General features: G+C 41.1%; 1 protein-coding gene across 1 annotated transcript in view; it reads right to left on the bottom strand.

The window, feature by feature from the left end:
* The window catches only part of FRMPD3 (FERM and PDZ domain containing 3), a 212,939-nt gene that overhangs the window by 11,911 nt on the left and 176,076 nt on the right, over positions 1-24,952 (bottom strand). Inside the window, exons 12-13 of the mRNA XM_063432397.1 lie at positions 18,483-18,662; positions 6,669-6,813 (exon numbers count right to left, since the gene is read on the bottom strand). Of these exons, the coding sequence (XP_063288467.1) occupies positions 6,669-6,813; positions 18,483-18,662 (325 nt within the window). The remainder of the gene's footprint in view (positions 1-6,668; positions 6,814-18,482; positions 18,663-24,952) is intronic.

Below are 24,952 nucleotides of genomic sequence, written 5' to 3'. Positions count from 1 at the left end.
ACTGTATTCCTAGCACCAAAACCCCAGGGGAATTGGAGACTAATCTTAGATCTAAAAAAAGTAAATGCCATGCTGAAGGAGAGAACTTTCAAGATGGAATCCATTTCTACTATTGTAAAAAACATGAAGAAAGGAGAATGGGTGACTTCAATAGATTTAAAGGACGCTTACAACCAGATACAAGTACACAGGAACCACATCAAGTTTCTAAGATTTTGGGTTCTGGGAGAGCACTTCCAGTTCAAGGGCCTTTCTTTCGGTCTGAGTCTGGCTCCAAGAACGTTTTCCAAGACTTTCATTACCCTGATTGCATTCCTAAGAAAACAAGGTATACAAACATTCCACTATTTAGACAATGTTTTGATAGTAGGCCCTTCTTGTCAGACTATTACCATTCACACGCAATCAGTCACAAGAGTATTCCAAGACCATGGATGGCTAATAAATACAGAAAAAAGCACTCTTACTCCTTCCCAGAGAATAATATTTATAGGGGCTGTGATAGACACCTCAAATGCACAAGTCCTCTTGTCTCCAGGGAGAATTTACAAGATACAAGACAAAGTCACAAAGTTGTTAAGAATCAAACATACATCTGCAAGAAGCCTTATGAGCTTGATGGGCTCAATGACATCTATGATAGGATTGGTGAAATGGGCTCAGTGGAGATTCAGACCTATCCAGAAATGTTTTCTTCATCAATTCAACAAAGAAAGTGCAGACTGGGAAAAGATAATATGTATTCCTCCTCAGGTGAAACCACATTTGAACTGGTGGAATCAAGGATTTTGTCTGGAAAAAAAATAATTTGGCACACTATAATGACAGATGCAAGTTCCTATTGGTGGGTTGCCCTCTACAATTCCCAATGGAAACAAAGGAAGTGGAACCCCAAAGAGTTGTCTACATTCCAACCTGAGTGAACTACGAGCAATTCTAAAAGCTCTTCAAAGTTTCCTTCCTTTTTTTGACAAACAAATGAATCCTTATAATCCTTATAAAGATGGGCAACCGGGCAGTTGCATCCTATATAAACAATCAAGATGGTACTCGCAGCAGGCTCCTTCTAGAGGAACTGTCTCCTATCATGGCTCTGGCCTTATCCAATCTTCAAGGTCTAAAAGCAGTTTATCTTCCGGGTACTCAGAACAAGATTGCAGACGTTCTAAGCAGATCAGACGTTCTCCCGGGAGAATGCAGACTTCACCCTATGGTATTGAAGGAAATCACACTCTGGTGGGGCATACCTCAGATCGATCTTATGACCACTCCGGAGATTCGTCAGATTCAGAAGTTCTACTCTCTTCATCCAGACCGACTGTCAGCGGGGCAAGACGCCCTATCTCAGAGATAGAACTTCGATCTGGGGTATGCATTCCCTCCTTTGCTGATGATACACCATTTCCTGAGGAAAGTATGGACAGACTGAAGAAAGGTAATTGCTGTCATTCCAATAGGGCCAAAGAGACCTTGGTTCCCTTTGCTAATCATTGGCCGCTACCACTGAGATTTGACCTCCTGAACCAAGGGCCAGTGTTTCATCCCAATCCCCAACTATTGAATTTAGGGGCATGGCTCTTTAAAAGGAGAGACTAAAGAATATGGGCCTTTCTAGAGCAGTTATTAATACTCTTTTGAAGTCCAGAAAAAGATTGACTTCTGAATGTTACTACAGAGTCTGGGACACCTGGGCATCCTCTAAAATTGTTGATTTTAGCAATCCTGCTAATACTCAAGTTTTGGAATTTCTAAAGGAAGGACTTGATAGGGGTCTTAGCCTTAGTACTTTTAAAGTACAATCATCGGCACTTTTAGCTTTAGGCAACATATCATGGTCATCTGATCCACTAATTTCAAGATTCTTCAAGGCATTAGACCTCCCAAGAGGAATTTCTCTCCTCCTTGGGATCTTCCTCTGGTTTTGGATGCCCTAACTGAAAGTCCTTTTTCTCCTTTAGAAAGTCTAAACGCTACCATGCTCACATAGAAAACCCAATTTCTGGTTGCTATAACCTCAGCCAGAAGTATATAAGAAATTAAAGCCTTCTCTATGGATGACACCTGTACTCAGGTATTCCACAATAGGGTAAGTTTACGTACTAATCAAGACTTCTTGCCTAAGGTGGTTTTGAATTTTCATCTAACCCAAGAAGTGGTCCTGCCTTCCTTTTTTTCCTAATCCAGCATCTGAAGCGGAAACTAGACTCCATGTTAGACTGGATGTTAGAGAGTGTCTGGTTTGTTACCTAGATGTGTAAAACCCTACAGGAAGACTAACCAGCTATGTGTTCTTCCTTCAGAAGTAAGAAAAGGTGAGTCAGCATCAGCCTATACCTAAAAAGATGGATTTCCATAATCATTCAGAGTGCTTATCATCACAAGAACTTGCCTCCTCCAAACAAAATAAGAACTCATTCTACTAGAGCTATGGCTATTTCATGGGCTAATTGGGCAGAGGTGCCATACGAGGATTGTCTCCAGTGACCTTTCTAAAACAGTATAAGCAGGGCCGGACTGGGATAAAAATTCGGCCCGGGCATTTTTTTATCACAGCGGCCCACTAAGAAGGGGCGGGGCAGAGAGGGTGTGTTTTGTCGTCACTAACGACAAACACGCCCCCTTCTCAAAGTGCAGGCCAGGGCAGACCATGCGCAGAGCTCTGCTAAAGAGCTCTAGCATGAGAAAAAAGCCCTGTATTTGTTCTGCACAGTGCAAGCAAGTTTAATAACATGCTTGCACTGTGTTTCCTTGCAACTTGTCTCTGGCGTCTCTATAAATGGATACCAGGAGACAAAAATGCCAAGAAAGAGTATTGTGCTGTGTTTGGAGCCTGCTTGTGGGATTGTGTGTGTGTGTGTGTGTGTACAGAGTGAGCTGATTGTGGTGTGGTATTGTGTAATAAGGTCGGTTTTAGTCGTATTGTGTTTGTGGTGTAATGTAATGCATATGTGGCTAGGGGCTGTAGAGAATGTGTGTATAGGGGATGTAGCAAGTGTGTGCATACAGGCTATAGTGTGTGTGTGTGTATATGTGATGTAGTGTTTGTAGAGAGTGTGTGTGTTTAGGGGTGTAGTATGTGTTTGCTAACAATGAATCTAGTGTGTGTATAGGGGATCCAGAGTGTGTATGTCAGGAATGTAGTGTGTGTATATATATATGTGTTTGGAAGTATTGTGTATGTGTGTGGTGCAGTGTGTTAGGGAGGTTCTGTGTGTATGTGAGGGGTGCAGTATGTGTGTATGATGGATGCTGTGTGTGAGGGTGCAGTGTGAGGGTGCTGTGTATGAGGGTGCTGTGTATGATGTGTGTGAGAGTGCTGTGTATGATATGTTTTGTGATAATGCTGAGTGTGATGTGTGTGAGAGTGCTGAGTGTAATAGTGCTGTGGATGATGTGTGTGTGAGGGTGCTGTGTGTGAGAGTGTCGAGTGTGAGAGTGCTGTGTGTGAGAGTGCTGTGTGTGAGAGTGCTGTGTGTGAGAGTGCTGTGTGTGAGAGTGCTGTGTGTGAGAGTGCTGTGTGTGAGAGTGCTGTGTGTGATGTGTTTTGTGATAGTGCTGAGTGTGATGTGTGATGTGTGTGAGAGTGCTGTGTGTGAGAGTGCTGAGTGTGAGAGTTCTGTGGATGATGTGAGTGAGAGTGCTGTGTATGATGTGTTTTGTGATAGTGCTGATTGTGATGTGTGAGAGTGCTGTGTGTGAGAGTGCTGAGTGTGATAGTGCTGAGTGTGATGTGTGTGAGAGTGCTGAGTGTGAGAGTGCTGTGTGTGATGTGTGTGAGAGTGCTGAGTGTGAGAGTGCTGTGTGTGATGGGTGTGAGAGTGCTGTGTGTGAAAGTGCTGTGATGGGTGTGAGAGTGCTGTGTGTGAAAGTGCTGTGATGGGTTTGAGAGTGCTGTGTGTGAAAGTGCTGTGATGGGTGTGAGAGTGCTGTGTGTGAAAGTGCTGTGATGGGTTTGAGAGTGCTGTGTGTGAAAGTGCTGTGATGGGTGTGAGAGTGCTGTGTGTGAAAGTGCTGTGATGGGTGTGAGAGTGCTGTGTGTGATGGGTGTGAGAGTGCTGGGTGTGATGGGAGTGAGAGTGCTGGGTGTGATGGGAGTGAGAGTGCTGGGTGTGATGGGAGTGAGAGTGCTGGGTGTGAGTGCTGTGTGTGCATGTTAGAAGGGATTGAGTGTGAAATAAAATAAAAAAGTAGGGGGGTAAAATAAAATAAAAAAGTAGGCTTTATGTCCCCCCCCCCCTCCCCTTCTTACCTTTAGCCTGGGAGGTGGGGGGGATCGGCACGCTGGTGAGTGAGAGCCCGGCACGCTGGTATCTTCCCTGGTGGTCCAGTGGGTGAGTGAACTCTAGCCTGCAGGCTAGAGTTCACTCTCGCGAGATCCGGTCGTTGCCATGGCAACGCGCCGGATCTCGCGAGAGGAACCCGGTGGAGCTGCAAGATAGAGCTCCGCCGGGTCCTCTCCCTCCCCAGCCGCAGGTCTCTCCAAGGGGGGGCCGGTGAGGGAGATCCCTCACCGGCGCTTCATTGAAAACAGCGGGGCCGGCTCTCGGATAGTGCCGGCCCGGCATAGACCGGCAGGGGAGATCCTGGGACCTTCCCCTGCCGGCCACGGCCCATGGCTACCGCGGCCCACCGGGCATTTGCCCGGTGTGCCCGATGGCCAGTCCGGGCCTGAGTATAAGCTAGACGTGGCATCTTCTTCCACTTCATTTGGCAGTTTTTTTTGTCTTCAGTGTATTCTCTTCATTGAATTAAATTTGTTATATTTTTGCAGTTATTCAGTGTATGAGTCTGTTTAATTTCCCAACCCATCCTAATATTTACAGCTTGGGTATTACCCATGTGTGATGCTGCTATGATTAGACAGGAATAGGGAAAATGTACTCTGTACTTACTGTAATTTTCTTTTCCTGACTTTTTTTCATAGCAGCATCAGGTTCCCGCCTTTTGTTTTTAGCTTTATAATTGTGGTATGAAGGGAGGAGAGGGACCTTTTGTACCTAACAGTCTGATTAAATAACTCTTAAGAACGATCACATACATTTTTTAGTTAAACATGCATTCATATTAAGTCATAATTTGTTTTAGAATGATGGTAAATTTGATCTATAAATAGAGGGGAACACTATAGCAATGACATTTTTGCTATTTTATGCCAAACGTTTTATGGACAAGTGGGAAAACGAATTCATATGGTCAAATTGCCAATATGTTAGAATCTAGAAATGTTAAAATTTTACCATTACAATCTTAAATTCACCTTTAATCAAAGGACTATATTGAAGTTTTAAATTTAGAGGTGTATATTAAAAATAATATAATTCCTACCAAAACACAGTTTCATTCCTGTGAACATCAATCACAAAAAAAACATTGTTGAACAATATCCCTGTGACTATACGGCCATTGTTCAACAATGTTTTTTTTTGTGATTGATGTTCAGCGCAGGGTCCATTAGTTCGGATCCTCCACCTTACAGATTGCATCTTCGGTTTAGTATTTAGTTACAAATCATACTAGTAACTATATCTTGCTCAACGAGTCAGATCTCTCTCTTTTGAGTTGATAAACCATTCTAGCATTTTTGTTTATATATTTTCTTCTCACTTTTCTTCTTTTTTCCTTATATTTCATGTGGTGTCCATGAGATATTTTTGTGCATTGGAAAGCACATTACTATCCAACAGACATTCCCCTTGTTGTATATCTATTCCCTCCCCCCTTACCCCCCTCCCCCCCTTTTTTTGAGGTTGAACACAAACAGCAAATAAAGCAAAAAATGCTTGTGTCCTTAAGGGTAAGTCCAGCTTCTGAAGCTGTGTCCTTAAAGGGTTAATATAATTGATTTTTATTTACAAATATTTTGGTTTGGAACAGTAGCTTATTCAAATGGACTAAGTTGCACTTTTATGATATAAGCAAGCACTGCAGTGTGATTAAATGAACATTTCCTGTTTTAGTAGGTGTAATTTCCTGTTTTAGTAGGTGTACTTATACATTTTAAGAATGCAGATCATTTCAGTGGTGATCTTATTATTATGTACTGATATGGTCCCTTAAATGACTTGTGGCATGAAGACTATTTAAATAGCTTGCATGACAATAGAACGCTGGCCTTTGAGGAAGTGACAGAGTCACAAAACGCATAAGGAGGAGTTCCCTTTGCAGAACCGAAACCGAGGTTTTCAGATTGGAATGCTGGAGGGCACAGAGTGATGGAATGCACGTTAAACCTTTACTTTAACCGGAGCCTTTACTTTTTTTTCCTGTGACTACCACCCATATCAGCAAGCCAGCACGGAGGGAGGTTGCACTGGAGAACTTCTATAAGAAACTTTGTTCCATGATATACAACCTGTGGCATTGGAATGTGTAAGTGTTTTTAACCATTTACTGAATAAATTGTGGTGTAATGGAGAGTACTATGTTTTCTGTATTTCTTCTCTATATTTCGAAGTGATCCAAAATTTCTGGATATGCAATATTCATGAAGTGCTTTGTTTTGCCTTAATGTTTTCATTTTGTCCAAACTTATGATTATATGTTATTTCTGACAGATCTAGACATGTTATGAAACGCCTTAATGAATCTCCTTGGATATATGGAAGAACACTCACTTAAAGTGTTAGAGGGGAGGACCTGTCTTAGGAAAAATGAGATGGAAGCCATACCTGCCTTGATAATCTGTGGTGGGGGCAAATGACCTGCTGCTCTGTAGAAGATTCCTTTCTTAGGGTCCACCAGAAGTCTGTAATATCCAGCAATTAAACATGCAAAGCTAGTAGCCTCGGGCCAATCCATGAGCAACACAAGTGACTGGAAGAGAAAAGAACATGAATACCGCTAATTCATTTATACTCACCGGCTATTTTTCTTATTTGTGATAATAGCCCTAACCAATTTTTTTTTTGGTTAAGTTAGTTCACATTGTTATGATAATGTCCTCCGTTTGTCTTCTTGACCCTGCATGCCAAAATACATTATGTTATTTGATTATATTTTAAGTCAATGTGTTAAATTGGAGTCTGCACTGAAAATATGGATGTTAAGTATAAAACCATCTTGAATACCATAAGGCTCAACAAAATAAATCACCCATGCACCAGCATTATATTAAAATATATAGTTAGGATTGGACATATTTGCACACTGACACAAGTCTTGTTATTTTAGTTGTCTACCAAAATAAATTGAAGTTACAGATAAATAATGAATAGGGGCTTAAAGTGCAGTCTCTGAGGGTATTCACATAAATTCGAGTTAGGGTTTAGGAATTACAGCTCTTTAAAATATAGCCCCCTCTATTTTAAGGGAACAAAAGTAGTTGGACAATAGACTCAGAATGTGTTTCATGGACAGGTGTGGGCTGTTCCTTCCTTATTTTTTAATCAATTAAACAGGTAAAAGGTCTGGAGTTAATTCCAGGTGTGGCATTCGCATTTGGAAATTGTTGCTGTGAACCCACAAGATGCGCTCAAATGAGCTCTCAATGCAAGTAAAACAGGCTATCCTTCACAGAGATAGCAGTATCTCTACTAACCTGTATCAAAAGGATTGGAAGAAAAAAAGTATGGAGTACTTGGAACAGCTCATGATCCAAAGCATACCACATCTTCTGTAAAACGCAGTGGAGGTAGTGTGATAACATAGGCATGCATTGCTAGCAATGGCACTGGGTCACCCGTGTTTATTGATGATGCGACAGGAGACAGAAGCAGCCAGATAAATTATCTTTCAAATAGTTTTTATAATTGTATAATATTATATAATAATTATAACAAAATAAAAAACTAAACAAAAAATGGTGGAATACAATGAATAACTATCATCCAATAATATAATTTAAGTCTATTTTAAAGCAGTACCATAATAGTAATAGGTAACAGTGGTAAAATTAAAATGTCATATGTGTCTTAAAATGTTGGTATATTTAAAGAATAAAATCAAAATAATGATATTTTACCATACGGTCTGGTGCAGGTCTAATGAAAAACATATAAGCCATAACAACCCCTAACAACCTCTTTCCAGAGTGTCCATTCATGTTTCAGTAAGTCCACAGCAGCAGAAGGTGTCCTACATTTCAACTCACACCTTTTGGCTTCAAAAACATTGTGCAATACCTCAGTCATAGATGGAATGGTATGAGCCATCCAATACCGAGGGATAACTGAAGTTGCCGAAACCAAGAGATGAGTCAAAATTATTTCTGTAGACTTGGACAGTTTATCTGGGAGTTTCTTCAGGAGACACAGTTCTGGTGTAATAGTATGTTCCAGTAGGTGTTCATCTTGGGACAAGACCAAAAGATGTGGAATAGTGTACCTACCTGCCCGCACTCCCTCCAACATGCATTAGTTTTAGATAAATGTTTAGAAGTTTATAATGAAATTCCAAAAGCGCCACAGACTGTGTTATTCCCCATAGCACCAATACCCCATGCCACTCCTCAACACTATACTCCTTGTTCAGCTCCCTTTCCCATCCTGTCATATAGAATAATTTTGGACCAAGTTCCCCAGCAAAATAGGCATAGCACATAGAGATTTTCTAGAGTAGACATGTCAATTTTGTGCTCCTCCCGGATCAGAAACATAAAAATGTTCACTAATTAAATCAACCATCTGTCTATGTACAGGGGCCACAGAGACGTCCAGACCAAATTTGGCCTGTAACTGGTCAATAGATAAAGAATTATTAGACATAAATAAATCATTAATACATATGACAGAATGTGAAAGCCAATATTCCACATCTAGATCAGGTAATGCAGGTTGCAACACCGACAAGGGGGTAACTCTGGACCATGTGGTAGAAGGGTTTATCTTTTTATATAACACATCCCAAGCCTTAATAGTGGCTTTGGTAGGTGGAAACATGTACGCCACCTGCCGTAGCTGAGCAGGAAGCAACCATAACACATCTTTGATCAGAATAGATAAAATGTTTGTAGTCCCCATCTCAAGCCACAGAGCACCACCATGCTCCAAGTTGAATTTGGGCCATAGTGCCATAGCCGCATTAGTCACTGATTAATAATGGCTAAAGTTTGGCAAATCCATACCTCCACTAGTTCTAAACTTTTGTAAAATAGCCAATTTAATCCTGCTCGTTTCCTTATTCCATATGAATGTCAGTAAGGCAGAATGAACTTTCCAAAAAAAGGAAGAAGGAATGGTTAAGGGAATCGCTCTTAAAAAAATATGTTTTTTTTTCATATAACAGCCAGATGAATTCTGAAGTGTATAGGGATATATTGGCTCAGATTCAGCCATACTAGGTGAAATATGTTGAACGGTGCTTCACTTAAGAGATGGACAAAGACACAAAACATATTGCGAAAGCAACCCAGGAGTTTAAGGCAAAGAAGTGGAATATTCTGCAATTGCGGAGTTCATGCACTTCGCTTGCTAAAGTCAAAACTTAAAGAAGGAAAGACCCACAAACAAACAATAACTGAAGGCATCTGCAGTAAAGGCCTGGCAAAGCATCACAAAGGAGAAAACTCAGCGTTTGGTGATGTCCATGCCTTTCAGACTTCAAGCAGCATGCAAATAATTCGACAAAGTATTACAAATTTACATTTTATTTCTGATTATTATAATTTGTCCAATTACTATTGTTCCCCCTGAAATAAGGGTATTCTGTATGAAAATGGTTGCAATTCCTAAACGTTTCATACAATATTTTTGATCAAGCCATTGAATTAAAGCTGAAAGTCTGCACTTCAATTGTATCTCTGTTTTATTTTGAATCCATTGTGGTGGTGCAAAGAGCCAACATTATAAAAATTGTGTCAGTGTCCAAATATTTCCAGACCTAACTACTTCAATGGCAGCAGTAACATTAAGCTATTCTTTATTTAAGAAGATACATTCTGAAGGCACAAATTCTACCTCTAATTCTAAATTTGATGAAAATACACACACACTATAAGATTTCAGGCATTAAAATGCAAGAATAGTGTTGCACTCATGTAACCAAGAAGTGTCAGCTATCACTACTAGAGTACCAGGGATGGGATCCACAGTCCCTTTCAATTGTTCAAAGTCATAATCCACTGGTTTGACAGTAGTGCAAAAAGTGACAATTGTTATTGATTATAAATTAACATGATTAAGGCTTAATGTCGAAAACCTTGTATTTGATTTTGTTAATCTGATACTCAATAAATCATCACTTTTTGCACTAGTTTAATTTTCAGGCATATGTCCTTAATATTAAAAAATAGAAAGTAAACATATTCACCTACTATGTAAACACATTTACTTAATATTAAAATGCCACAGGCTGCTCACTGTTTACTAGACATGCCCCTACTCGCGGTATAGAGAGTAGGGGCAAAATTTACTAATACTAAGTCATTTTTACTTAGTATTAGTAAATTTGTCTGAAAGACCAATTTAGGTCTTTCGGCCTTTTGGTAGATAACTCCCTAATACCGTGGGAATTAGGGAGTTATCTACTAAGCGGCTGCAATAGAAGTCCCGAAGTGCCGAAGTCCCGAAATTCCGAAGTGTCGAAGTTCCAAAGTTGCCTACCGTATATACTCGAGTATAAGAAGAGTTTTTCAGCACATTTTTTTGTGCTGAAAAACTCCAACTCAACTTATACTCGAGTTAATGTCTGTATTATGGCAACTTACATTGCGATAATACAGACCAGGACCGCCGGGCTCATTATAAGCCCGGCGGTCCTGTTGGGGGCTGGCAGACAGCGGTAACTTACCTTTCCTGCAGCTCCTGTCAGCTCCCTTCTCTCACCGCTGGTCCTGCCAGCCCCTTTGCCAGCTCCCACTGTAAGTCTCGCGAGAGCCGCGAGAGACCGTGAGACTTACAGTGGGAGCTGACAGAGGAGCTGGCCGGACCGGAGGTAAGAGAAGGGAGCTGACAGGAGCTGCAGGAAAGGTAAGTTACTGCTCTCTGCCAGCCCCCTCCTAAACAGCCATTCAACTGGACCACCAGGGAATGAAAGCCCCCCTCCCTGGCCATGTATCAAGCAGGGAGGGGGGACGAAAATAAAATGAAATAATAAAATATTACAATTAAAAAATGTTTTATTAAAATAAAATAAAATAAAATAAAAAAATAATACTTAAATATTTTTTTTAAAAATATTAAAATAAAAAAATAAAAAAATTAAAATAAAAAAATTGAAAATAATAAAAATGCCCTACCCCCCACCCATTTCACACACACTACACACTACACACACACACAAACACACACTCATACAAACACTCACTCTGCATTATATACACACTCATACAAACACACACACTGAATTATATACACACACACATACACACACACTCATACAAACACACACACACTCTGCATTATATATACACACACACACACACTCTGTGTATATAATGCAGTGTGTGTTAGTATGAGTGTGTGTGTATATAATTATCAAAATCACAGAATTTCATAGCCCTAAGTTTTACCCTTAACTTATCCACGAGGCATAGCATATTTCACAATTGTTGGTCACAAAACTGCACTCGACTTATACATGAGATTGACTTATACACGAGTATATACGGTAATTTCCGAAGTGTCAAACTGCCGAAGTTCCGAAGTTGCCGAATGTAACGGCACCTCCATGCATAAAAGGGTTAAACCGCTGTTTAGTAGATCTTCCCTTCCAGAGACACAGGCACAGCTACTGTAGACACCAATACACCAAACCGGAGAAGCATATTAATGCCGTAAACAGCTTAACCAGAACCATACGAATGCTGTAAACAGCCGAATAGGAAAAAACATACAAATAGGTTTACACTCCTAGCAGTCAAACTGGAACAGCATACAATAAATCCCCCCAAGAACAAGACAAAGCTCCGTGTTGAGGGTCAAGCAGTGAACAGCTGTGGGTTTATTGTTCTTATATACACATTAGTACCACCCACAGGGTTTTGGAAAACAACCAATAAACACGTACAATACACTCCCACACAAAATCCTCCCCTCTGCCTGTGATACAATTACCTTACACAATGGGTAATGTAATTATCACAAGCAGAGAAATACAGTTTTTCCACATTATTTATAACTTTAAAAGTATGCATCACATTCACATAAACATTTTCAGAATCTGCATACTCCAAATACAAACATTCGTCTAAATCATACAAATTGGTCCAGTGGTTCAAAAGATAGATCGTAGTCCTTTGTGACCAAATGTGTCATGCCCCAGCTACCGGTAATTCCCTGTCTCTTCCGGGTTGACGGAGTTTAGCCACACCCCCTCTCTGACGCGGTCTCTCCACGCTACATAATGCGACCGCGCCAGATACAAGACGCTGGATTAATGAACAGCGTTACCGCGATATCAACCCGGCTGAAAGTTTTCTCTGCAAACCTACCTGTGTACCGAACCGGACTGGCACTCAAACTAACCTCCTTCTCCTCTCCTCGACCACGGCTAGTATCTGGACTTTCATCTGTGATACGAACTTCTTTCTCTCAAGACTGCTGAGCATTCCTTCCATAGTCTGCTGTCAAGTTATCCAATCATTTCTGCTACAGCCTGCTCTCAAGCCCGTTAAGCATTCAGGCACCAGCTGCTCCCTAACCTGCTAACTTTAAACCTAAAACGAATCTCTGCTGTTACAACTTCATTATAGCTTTCTTCATTAACCTAAAACTTGCAAACACCAAATGTGCTAGATTGCATGTATATAGGAAGCTGCTTACCAACAGCGAAGTAATTAAAGATACAGTACCTGTATTTTCCTATATTGAATAGACAATTCCTATTTTATTCTCTAATTTTCTAATCATCAATTTAAATCCTAAGAAATCTGCAGTTGCGCTCCATCTCAATCTATGTAAACGTGACAAAATGAAGCATGGCTTTTCTGCCCAAAACCAGTTCCACAGAGTCTTCTATCCTGGAGATAATTGGGAAGTAATCCAAGTATCTCCAAGGACAGAGGCAAAACTCCATTAAGCACATGGCAGTAAAAAGACAGTAAAATACAATAAAATACACAAGGTTACATTTATTACATAAAATACAGACATGCAACATATCCCCAGATAGCTTAGGTCTGAGCACACATTATTACTGAATGGCGCTCAGACCACACACATACAGTTCAATTGCCATAGCTATCTGGGGTATCACCGCTCAAACAGGGCAAGCACCGAATGACCCGGCTTTCATGTCTTTGCAGGGGAATATCAAGCGTTTCAACATGGGGCCATAGTCTAAAGGCAGCAGGCGGGCAACCAGGCTCCTCCAATGCACAGTGGCGAGATTGGTCTCGTCACACCGAAGTTCCGAAGTGTTGAAGTGCCGAAGTGCCGAATTGCTAAAAATCCCGAATTTCGGAATGCCGAACCGAACCGAAAATTTTCCGTATGCACATGCCTAGCAGACATGCGTTTTACTGTTCACTCTTCTATTCCATTGTTCACCTTTTGGCTTAGTCCTCCCTAACAGGAAACTCAGACTACCGCGGGGCAGATCTAATCATACACTTGACCAACAGGTACGTTGCTCCTGCTCCACTACTCTGGTTTAAGGTATAGGGAACAAACTATAGAGCGTTGGTTAATGGCCATCTAGGTAGTTTGCCCAGGCATTCTCCGCCATAAGGATAGTGGTCCCGCGAGGCCAACAGCCACCCTCCACGCAAGAGGTAATATGCCCCATGGGCCAAATCATAGCTAGCCACCTCGCTTGTTGCATAGAAAGGGCCTCACTTGTCACAACCTCACCCCAGTCGACTATTACGTTCCCCTGAGAGGTCAACACCCCGCTGGACATCCCTTGCGCCAAACCATAGGTAGAGCCTCTCAAGCCACTTGGCAACTAGTAGGGACTCACTTGTCACCAACCTAGTGAATTTGTCGCCTCTTTGGCACTAGCTAAAATACCAGTATACGTCCTTAGGCTAAAGCATATGTTTCCTATATATTTCAGTATGTCCAGGTACCAGACGACGGAGTTTATATTTCAATCCCTAGTACTCCAGCCAGGACTGCCACCCCCACACCCCGCAAGGGAGACACCAGTAGCCCATCATCAATAAGATCATGGACTATACCCCGCTTCACGGCCGAACTACGTAGGCGCAGCATCCCCTTTCCAGCTACTGCCAGGAAAGCAGAACTGTTAGGCTGATGCAAGCCAATACTGACAATGCAGACGCTGGGGAAGGCACGAGTGGCACGAGCAACGCCAACCTTTATACCATGATGACTTCGCTAGTGTCCTCCATGGGACAGATTAATGATAAGCTGGAGAGACTGAAAGCCTGTAGGTTTCCCGTTGTAACACCAGAGCCTCCCACAACCAAAATTGCAGGCTCCTCTCAGTCCCAACACGGTAATAATGCTCCCACCACCTTAGGGTCTCAGGTAATTAACCCGACCCATATGGTACCAGCGAATCTTAAGAAAGACATCCTGGAAGGCAAAGACGTTAATCTCATCTCTCTTCTAACTGCCTCCCGGGATGTCGTAGAGAATCGCTCCTACTCATATGACGACATCTCAGTGGTCCTAAAGGCTAGAGACCCGAGTCTGAGCAAAAGTTATCTATCCCTGACCTTGTCATTGCTTTTGGGATTTACAAGGATGGGCTATGTTCAGTGTACCCACATAGAAGTGAGGAACTAGACCTGTATATGCACAAGCTAGTGGACCTGGGCAACAAATACGGTGGTTTGCACTTCTACGACTACCACCGTTCATTTGCAACAAAGGCGTCAACAGCTCTGGCCCAGTACAATGCAAGGATGGATTGGAGCCAATTGGATACAGAGCTGTTCCTAAGATACTTCGCTTGGCTACGGTCCCCAGCTTGTGCAATATGCGTGGCAACCACATTGCGCAAACCTCTGCCCGGTTACACTGGACTATGTCACAACCACTGCCATTCCAGAAAGCAAGAGGGCAGAAAGCAAGGAGGGCAGAAAGCAAGGCAGGGATAAACTTGGTCGTCCAAGTGTGTATCTAGGCAAGTCCCCAAAATTGGAACAACTGTAATCTTGGGGCTTGTGCTTATAGTGCATGTCGTGTGTTGCATGTATGCTCGCATTGTTTCTGGGCACACACGAAAGCCATTTGCCCTAATAATAAAATGCTTATGAAACTGTACCTAACATCAGTAAATATTGACGTTCTGGCGGGGCTACTGTCCACCCAACCATCTAAACATCTGGTATTTAGTTGCAGGTTTCTCCCAAGGTTTCCATACAGGTCTTATCAACATGCCGGGAGGGACTTGGGAGTCTAACAATCTTCAGTCTGCCTTGACTGACACAAACGCAGTAGATACATAGCTACTCATTCAGCAAGAACAAGGGTTTGTACTAGGACCAGTCACGGAACCACACTTTCTCTAGCTAGAGAACCAACCCTATTGGTTGGTCACGGGAAAAACACAAAACAGAGACTAATCATAGAGCTCCCTGCGCCACATTCTTCGGTAGTTCCTAGTCTTAATTCTCTTATCCCCTCTGAAGAATTCTCCCTACAGTATGCTACCATTGATGACGCAGTATTTATCATAATAACTGTGGGTATAGGCGCCTGGCTTAGCAAGACTGACATTATGAACACCTTTAACCCCTTAAGGACCAAACTTCTGGAATAAAAGGGAATCATGACATGTCACACATGTCATGTGCCCTTAAGGGGTTAAACTATTTCCCACCTATCCGTCACTATGGCACCTGCATGGCATTAAGTGGAAAGGCCTAGGTTACTTTTTACTAAGCTCACTTTTGGCTCAAAGAATAGTCCACCAATGATCTGTGTTGGAGGAACTGTGGTCTTCTGGGCACATACATCCACATGTGGTGGGAATGCCCCATCGTCCACAGGTACTGGGAAGACGTTAGGGACATAATGGGACAGGTATTCCAGAGGGCACCCGCCCTTGACCAGTGGACATACCTCCTAGGCAGGCCAATAGACAACTGGCCCAAATACGACCTAAAACTATTCAACAAAATCACATTGGCAGCCAGGCGGGCCCTGGCACAAAGCTGGTTAAAAATGCAACCCCCCCGCCCCCACCCAAAAGGCTTTTGAGAAGACGTGGGGACGATGGAAAGAATGCCCCTTGGCAGAGTCACCGACCTAGCGCTTTGTAAAGGGTGGGGCCGCTCCCCAGGGGGTCCAGGTAATGCCCGGGCCTGGGACCCCACAGATGGGAAACGCTGATTGGCTCCTTGCCCCCCTTCCTGCCTCTCCTCCCCCGCATCCCTCTCCCCCCTCCCTCTCGGGCCCCCCCTGCCTGCCCGGGCGCCTGGTCCATCCCTCTTCTCTGCTACTCCTCCTCTCTCTCTACTTTACCTCTCACTCATCTTCTTACTATGGTCCTCGCCCTAGACGAGGGCCTACTCGTTACTTTTTACATATAAAGCACACACAGGCATCGATAGCTCACTCAAGCTTACGATTAGCTCAAACACCCACGTAATCACATACCAGACAGGTAGGCGCCAGGGAATGGAAGGGTGTATAGTCATGCCGAAGCGAAGCTCAGCTGAATCGGGTACAAAAAGCAGGAGTCAACCACGGGTTCCACATTACAGATGACACCTTGCAGTCGGAGCAAGTAAGCAGGGCCACCACCTGTATCTAACATAGCTTGCGACTCCACCGCATCACTGTAAGATAATTTATAACCCAACTAAACTCTAAGACCCTTCAATAGCTATACGACAGGCACCACCAGATGCCCACAGACACCCACCTTCCCACCCTGGCCACCTGTAACCGAGTCACTATGCAATATAAATAAAAAATTGACAGCACATACGTGATGTCCGCGCCCCTAACGAAGAGTCTTGTGCACTAGGCACTTATTGTATTACCCAATGTCTACCAAGCTTATCAACTGTATGCCTATACTGTAATATGATATGTTACGCTTGACCACGGTTTATGCTTAAACCGGAACATCCAGCCTTGTCCTATTTTACTTTGTCAAATAAAATAAAGAATTAAAAAAAAAAAAAAGAATAGTCCAAGGTTTGTCGACACTTTTGCGGAGACCTTGTGTTGGCTGCTCTTAAATACAAGCAGGTGCCATAGCGTCATCCATTACTTGGATGATTTTCTGTTTGTAGAGAACAAGGCATCCCCCCCACGCAGTCTAAATAAGGCAGTACACTTGTTTGACTCAATAGGGGTACCAGTATCTCCAAAGAGAGAAGGACCAGACACCGTAATACAGTTTGACTCAGTAACGATGGAAGCCAGCCTACCACAGGACAAAATCATCAATATCAGACAGGCCATAGACCACTACTTACGCATAGGCTCATGTAACAGGAAAGAGCTCAACCAATACAGGAAATAAGAAAGGCATTTGTTAAGATGTCCTCATAGATATGTTATGATGTCATGTGGTTTCGTAATAAATATCTTTTGTTCAAGATTGGTATTCCTTTTGCCCACTTATTTACAGGCCTACCACATACGTCGGTATCGGCACACCTCAACCGACTTGCTTATTAAAGGTAGATGACTTAATCTCTATTTAATTTATATTACTAAAATGGCCCCGAACACAAATTGGAAGGCTGGGCCTGAAGTTGTGGGAGGGGCTGTGTACCTTTAAAAGGGACTCCCCCCCTTTCCTACATTACCTGACTAGTTCCAGACATACTGCTGGCCCACCCTCCACTCCCTCTATTCAACTCTATCTAAGGTAGGCTACTTATTTAAAGGCCTACCACATACGTCGTTATTGGCACACCTCAACCGACTTGCTTATTAAAGGTAGATTACTTAATCTCTATTTCATTTGCATTACTAAAATGGCCACGAACACACACACACACATATATATATATATATATATATATATGCAAAACCAAGGAGCCTGCTAGACTCCCAAATATATATATATCGGTATATATATATATATAGGAGTCTAGCAGTCTCCTTGGTTTTGCACCCATCCCTGTCACAGGTGCCTCATCTCAGGATCCTATTTGGCCTTGTACCGCAAAGAACTCGAGATGGAAGTATTTCCCCAAGTAAGTACTAATTTAGCAGATAGTTGGCTGTTAGAGTAGGACCTGCCAAAGTTGTGGTACATTGACATTGCGGCAGGCTTATGCAATGTATGATCATATAATGTAACTAAACCTCCATAATTTTTTTTTTTTGCCTAGATTAGGTGTTTTTAATACAACTAGCAAAATCGGTCAGCACCAAAGTAGCTGTTTAGTAGATAAGGGAGTGCGCTGGATTTTCATTTTTACTATACTTTTTGTAAAATCACAAAAGTGGACACACTCATTACACAAAGAACTTTGGCAACTTTGGGGGTCTGGTGTGTCACTTTAAGATTCTCGTGTTGAGGGTCAAAACAACTACCAATTCAGGATAGGGAACTTTAATGCCATAATAGAAGAGTTTGTGTGGGCATAGTGTTGTCAAATGAGGTTGAGTTTTTCTTATCCATCTATAATAACACTGAATTTCAACCAACAATACAGTTGCCCATACCTTGGTATCAGTAACACTTGTTTCCACACGTGCCACCCCTTGCGATTCTCTGAACAACTGAACCTTTGTCACCTGGCTGAATTCAAACAAAACTGTTGTGAGATTGGTCTTCAGATCAATAACATGGCTGATGCCGTGACGTGGACCAACCAGAAGTGTGGTTGCTGGAGTCTTTTCATCCTACAAATGGGTTGAACAAGTAATTAAACGCTAAAGGACATGTTAATAATGTTTTATTTTCATCAAATGCAGTAGAATGATAATATTTTCTAAAAAAAAAATACATGTGATAAAGCACAAACACAAAAGATATCCAATATATAATTGTTTAACATTAAGCATTGTCTCAGATATAACATGTACTGATGTATAGAGTAAGATTATATAGGGTACACATAAGAATGAAAATCTGTTTAAATGCTCCGACAGATGAGTTAAATACCAATCTACCATGAATACAGAGAGACCCAACATGCAGAGTGTAATAGAATAGATAACATATACCAGACCTTAGAGTGCCAGGCTAACATATAAGAGGACAGAGAGTAGTCAGGGACAGGTCGAGGTCAGGGAAGCCAGAAATCAGGAATAGCGAAAACACAATAGCTGAGTCAAAAGATAATAGAAAGTAGAATAGTCAATCAATGCCAAAGTCAGAACCAGGAATACACAACAATAACGCGCTATTGGGAACAAACTTGAAAGACAACCACAAATGGTTAAATTCAAACATTTTGGTGGACCGCGACATCATTAATGACTTGATGTCGGTGCACATGCGCTGCATCATAAAAGGGGGTGAGGCTACCGCGGTAGGCTTAAGAACTGCTGATGAGAGAGAGATCGGGAAAGGTCCTGTCAAGGTGCCGCGGGTCTCTGTCAGCGTGACCGCACTGAAAACCAGCAGTCACACCGACAGAAATAAACACTCATCTTACCGGCAGATCAAAACCCGACCTCCTTCCATCTCGGTTCCCGGCATGTGCGGCGTAAACAGAGACGCGGACCGCTGCGGTTCCATTTCTAATAAAGAAATACCTCTTGCCCATATTAAAGATGGCGCTTGCGTGCGTGCGTGCATGCGGCGTCGCGTCATGGATGTGCATGCACGTTTTGGGGTCAGAGGTCACATATAGCCAATTACAGCTCTAGGAGGCTTATTTAAACCCAAATTACCTTTTGATCAGTGCCCTGTCGTGGTTTCCCATATTTGGTTTTCAGAGAGTGTGTTCCTGATTGTTTATTTCTGGTGATTGACTTTGGCTTAGTTTTGACTTCCCTGTATTCTGGTATCCTTGACATTTGGATTTCCCTTATCGTTGTGTCTCCTTCTGTGTCCCTGACCTCGGCAAGTATTCTGACTATTCTCTGGTACGTTAAGTCTGGCCTTTCTAAGGCCTGGTAAGTCGTCACCTTTAGTCCTAGGTGTGATATAATTCTGCGTGTTGGATCAACTAGTAATCCTGACAGGTCCCTCTCCACTTGCTGGGCTTCCCAACATGAGTTACCCTGACACAATCTTTTTTTCTATAAAGAACCAGCAATAATTCATCAATAATTAAACATACTGTAAGATTATATAAAGACACACTAAGAACACATGGTAAACATGACTACTCTTGTAGTTTATTTTTCATTTTCATTTTGTTTATTAATATATACACATATATATGTATCTAAAGTCCGGATTTGTTTTGTCCGGCATTTTATCATTAGCTATTCATATTTTTTCTATAAAACACACCACCTTCTTCTCAGTTATATACTTTTACTTTTTTGTTTTTCTCTATTTTTCACCCTTTCTTCCTTTTTTCATGTATTGGTTATCATTAAGCGTAACCTTAGTTCACATCCTTCTGTTAATCCTTCATATATTGCTTTCTCCATTTTATGCTATGTATTACGGACATTGATGGACTTATTTATCCGAAACGAGGGTGGAACGCATACTATGAATGTGGGATGCAAGTTGAATATGACATCATCAGACCATAGACAGAACTCATAATCAAAATGAGGCTTGAATCGCAAGCCTTTCCGCAAGGTCCAGCTGTGTTACCTCTACGCGGATAGGCTGACAGCAACCCCTGGGTACTTTTGGTTGCATTTAAAAAGCGTACCTTCGACCCTTAAGGATTATATCACCATGAGGAGACAAACGTGAGACTTTTTGCCCCTGAGGAAGTTCATTTTAGATGAACGAAACGCAGGGGGCCTTTTTTTATTGTATATAGAGTTTCTTGTTTATTTTTCACTGTAACTTTTTTCCTGTGCTTTAAGAAGAATTGCAGCCTTTTTTCACACTACTCCATCGGGGGCTCCTATCTTCCTGCACCTAGTAATTTCTTTGTGATGTGCCTACCTATCGCTTTTATTTTGTAATTGCAATGGGATAGGCATAAGGCTATCCTAATTATAAGTAAGGCCAGGAATTAATGAAAGCATTTAGAAAATTGGGCAGACTAGATGGACAGAATGGTTCTTATCTGCCGTCACATTCTATGTTTCTATGTTTCTATGTGTAATTAAAGGATAACTTTGTTTTAGAAACGCTGCACTATTATTCTTTACTTTTCTCCTACATGTCCACCCTTTGATACGAAGATACCCGTATATATATTGAATGTGTTTACAGTCAATTTGGGTTTGTGAGGGATTTTCTACAGATGATTCTTTATCACTCCATTTAGAAACAATATTGCCCTATGTTTTTTTCCATGATTTCTGTATTGTAGACACCATGTTTTTTTGGTGTGTGTACATGGTAAACATCACAATGATTTTTAAAATATGGCTGGAAAACCTAGGTTGTCCAGGTGACCAGTGACAGTGGGGCAGGCTATGGTTGTCCTATTATACATCAGCAGTCTTAGATGCGACCCTGACTAACATTGTATGGGAAAACATACAGTGTTATTTACTAAAGTGAGAATTCAAAGTGAATTTCAAATTTAAGTACAGAGTAGTCATACTGAAAGCCAGGGCCAGATAAAGAGCCCAGTTGGCCTGGTGCTGACAGTTATGATGGGCCTAATTACAGAATCTTATCGACCAAAACCACTAAAACAGTCATACCTCTCTAGCGTCATGTATCTGATGGAGATGGTGCTGGAGGGAAACTCATAGGATGCAGCTATAAGAAAACACATACTCTATGCTAATCTCTCTCTAGTTTATGCTTTCATCTTTCAAGTAAATCAATAACCCCTAACAGCAGTGTCCAGTGAAGCTAGAAGTCAATGGGCGGGGTAAAAGGGTGGGCCACTGGTGCGAATCACGTGACCATACCTGCCAAAAGGGGAGAACATGACAGAAAATAGCATAGATAGCTCAGAAGCCACACAAGAAACAAGTCTGCATTTTTCCAAAATCACACGCTGAGTCAGAAAAGAGCTGCAATGTCGGAAGAGACAGACCAAGATGGCGTGCGCTCAGGGAGAACAAAAAGTGAGACACAAAGTTCAGAGAACTCTATCACAACAGAAAAAATATGATCCCTGCTGGACAGCATGGCAGATAAAATTATTGAAAAATGTGACCACTCCCTATCAGAGTTGCAGAAAGATATTCAAGTTCCTGGGGAACATGACTGTGCACATGGAATATAGATTTGAAGAGTACAGAGGCCTACAACAATATGGTAGATAATGTAAAACAAATGGAGCTCCAAACTTAGCAATTTGAAACAAAGCTGACAAAGCTGATAGATTTAGAAGGGATTGATTTATGATTGAATCCGTATCCAAGTCCATTAAAATAAGATCTTCCTACATACCACCATAATATTTAGCATGGAGCGATTTAAAATATATATATATATATATATATATATATATATATATATATATATATATATATATATATATATATAATTTTTTAGGGGCCACATTAAAATCCATAAAACACAAAATATATATTCCAACAGCAAGTCTCGAGAAAAGTGAAACTTGCCTGTCAGCCAACCAATCAGAGCACTCCAATAATAAAGCTGTGGTATAGCCTTTTTAAAGCATGGAGAGCCTTTATTCTGCATGGAGGCTGCATGTGATAGGAGCTTTTTAGCAACTGGGCACCAATTACTGCACATTTAATTGCTTCTAACATTTACTAGATATGGCTACCATGCTGTATGGCAAGTGGGGACGTAGGGTGGGTAAAAACCTTATAGTGACTCCCCCAATGGGCTTGGTTTAATTTTTAATTGTGGCAGTTGGATAGCAATGCTACATGGTTAACCCTTGCTCTGTTGTGGGTTATTTAACGATTTGCCCTCTGGTTCTGCTAGAACTGCTTGCAGGCAAATAGTACTTGAAATTATCAACTACTTGCATATATCAAGTGAATGATCATTTGCAAATATGGATCCTGCCAGATACATTGGATTCTGAATTTTTTTTAAACTTCTAAATATTCTGAATCCTATTCTTTAGGGTATAGGGCTTGGATGCTAATAGCAATGATTGTATTCTGGACATTAAATGCATCTGGGTGATTGTTGCAGATTCGTTCACACCGACTGAATTTCAAACAGATTTGGCTTCAGTAAATTTGAGAATTCAGATTAACCAGATTTTGTCCATGCAGAATCCATTGTTTAGTTCATAACCCTGTTATTCATTTTTTTATTTTTAGCATCATTCTTGCTAAAAGTTGTTCAGTGAGAAGTGTTCTGGGAGCCTTTAGTGGTCCTTTAAAGTGTGTAGTGTTTCTAAATCTATTGTGTTGTTAATGATTGGAAGATATAGATTCAGTATATATTAATGAGGATCCTTTGACAAGAGATATGCAAATTATTGCTGCAAAAAACTTGCATATAACTTCATGAGCTTAAATAGGCATTGAAAGCCAAGTATCAGTGTTGCAGATGACACAAAACTTTGTAAAGTAATAAAATGTGAGCAGGATATTGCTTTGCTGCAGAGGGATTTGGATTAATTGGGGGACTGGGCACTAAAATGGCAGATGAAATTTAACGTAGAGAAATGCAAAGTTATGCACTTCGGGGTTAAGAATGCACAAGCAACTTACACCCTAAATGGTAGTGAATTAGGGATAACCACACACGAGAAGGATTTGGGAATTGTTATAGACAACAAATTAGGCAGCAATATGCAATGTCAATCTGCAGTTGCTAAGGCCAGTAAGGTTTTGTCATGTATAAATAGGGGCATAAATTCTCTGGATGAAAATATAATTTTGCCTCTTTATAAATCGCTGGTATGCTGTGCAATTTTGGGCGCCTGTTCTAAAGAAAGATATCATGGCACTAGAAAAAGTCCAGAGACGAGCTACAAAATTGATAAAAGGAATGGAGCATTTTAGTTATGAAGAAAGGTTAAAAAATTTAAATCTCTTTAGTTTGGAAAAACGGCGCCTTTGAGGGGATATGATAACTTTATACAAATATATTCGGGGTCAGTACAAACCTTTATCTGGAAATCTATTCATAAACAGGGCTATACATAGGACACGAGGTCACACATTTAGGCTGGAAGAAAGGAGATTTCATCTAAGGCAAAGAGTTTTTTTTACAGTAAGAACAATAAGGATATGGAATTCTCTGCCTGAAGAGGTGGTTTTGCAAGAGTCACTACAGATGTTTAAACTGCAATTGGATAAATACTTACAAAAACATAACATACAGGGATATAATTTCTAATTAGTAGAAATAATAGCTGCTTGATCCAAGGAGACATCTGACTGCTATTTTGGGGTCAAGAAGGAATTTCTTCTTAGTTTGTGGCAAAATTGAAAGCGCTTCAGACTAGGTTTTTTGCCTTCTTTTGGATCAATAGCAACAACATATGTGAGGAAGGCTGAACTTGATGGACGCAAGTCTCTTTTCAACTATGTAACTAGTGATTGGATGACTCAAGACAAGGTGCTACAGCAGTTAAAGAAAATTAATATAAATAAAGCTTCGGGGCCTGACGGTATTCACCCACGAGTACTTAATGAGCTAAGTGGGGAAATCAGCGAACCTCTGTATTTAATCTTTCAAGATTTTTATTTGTTTCAGGTATTGTACAGGAGGATTAGAGGAAGACAGATGTTGTTTCTATATTTAAAAATAGTTTAAAATCCTTGCCTGGAAATTATAGACCTGTGAGCTTAACTTCTGTGACTGGGAAAATATTTGAAGGGCTATTAAATGATAATATTCAGGAATTATTGGGAAGAACTTTGTTATTAGCAATAATCAGCATGGTTTTATCAAACTAACCCAATTGCATTATATGAAGAAGTAAGTAGAAGTATAGATCAGGGTGTTGCAGTGGATGTGATCTACTTGGATTTTGCCAAGGCATTTGAAACGGTTCCTCACAATAGGTTAGTCTTCAAACTAAAAGAAATTGGTCTAGATGAATACTCTTGCTCGTGGGTAGAACATTGGCTTAAGGATAGAGTACAACGAGTTGTCATTAATGGTAAATTTTCAAGCTGGACAAAAGTGGTAAGTGGTGTCCCTC

The sequence above is a fragment of the Pelobates fuscus genome, chromosome 9 (assembly GCF_036172605.1).
Source record: "Pelobates fuscus isolate aPelFus1 chromosome 9, aPelFus1.pri, whole genome shotgun sequence".
Lineage (NCBI taxonomy): Eukaryota > Metazoa > Chordata > Amphibia > Anura > Pelobatidae > Pelobates > Pelobates fuscus.
This window is presented reverse-complemented; position numbering and strand designations above follow the sequence as displayed.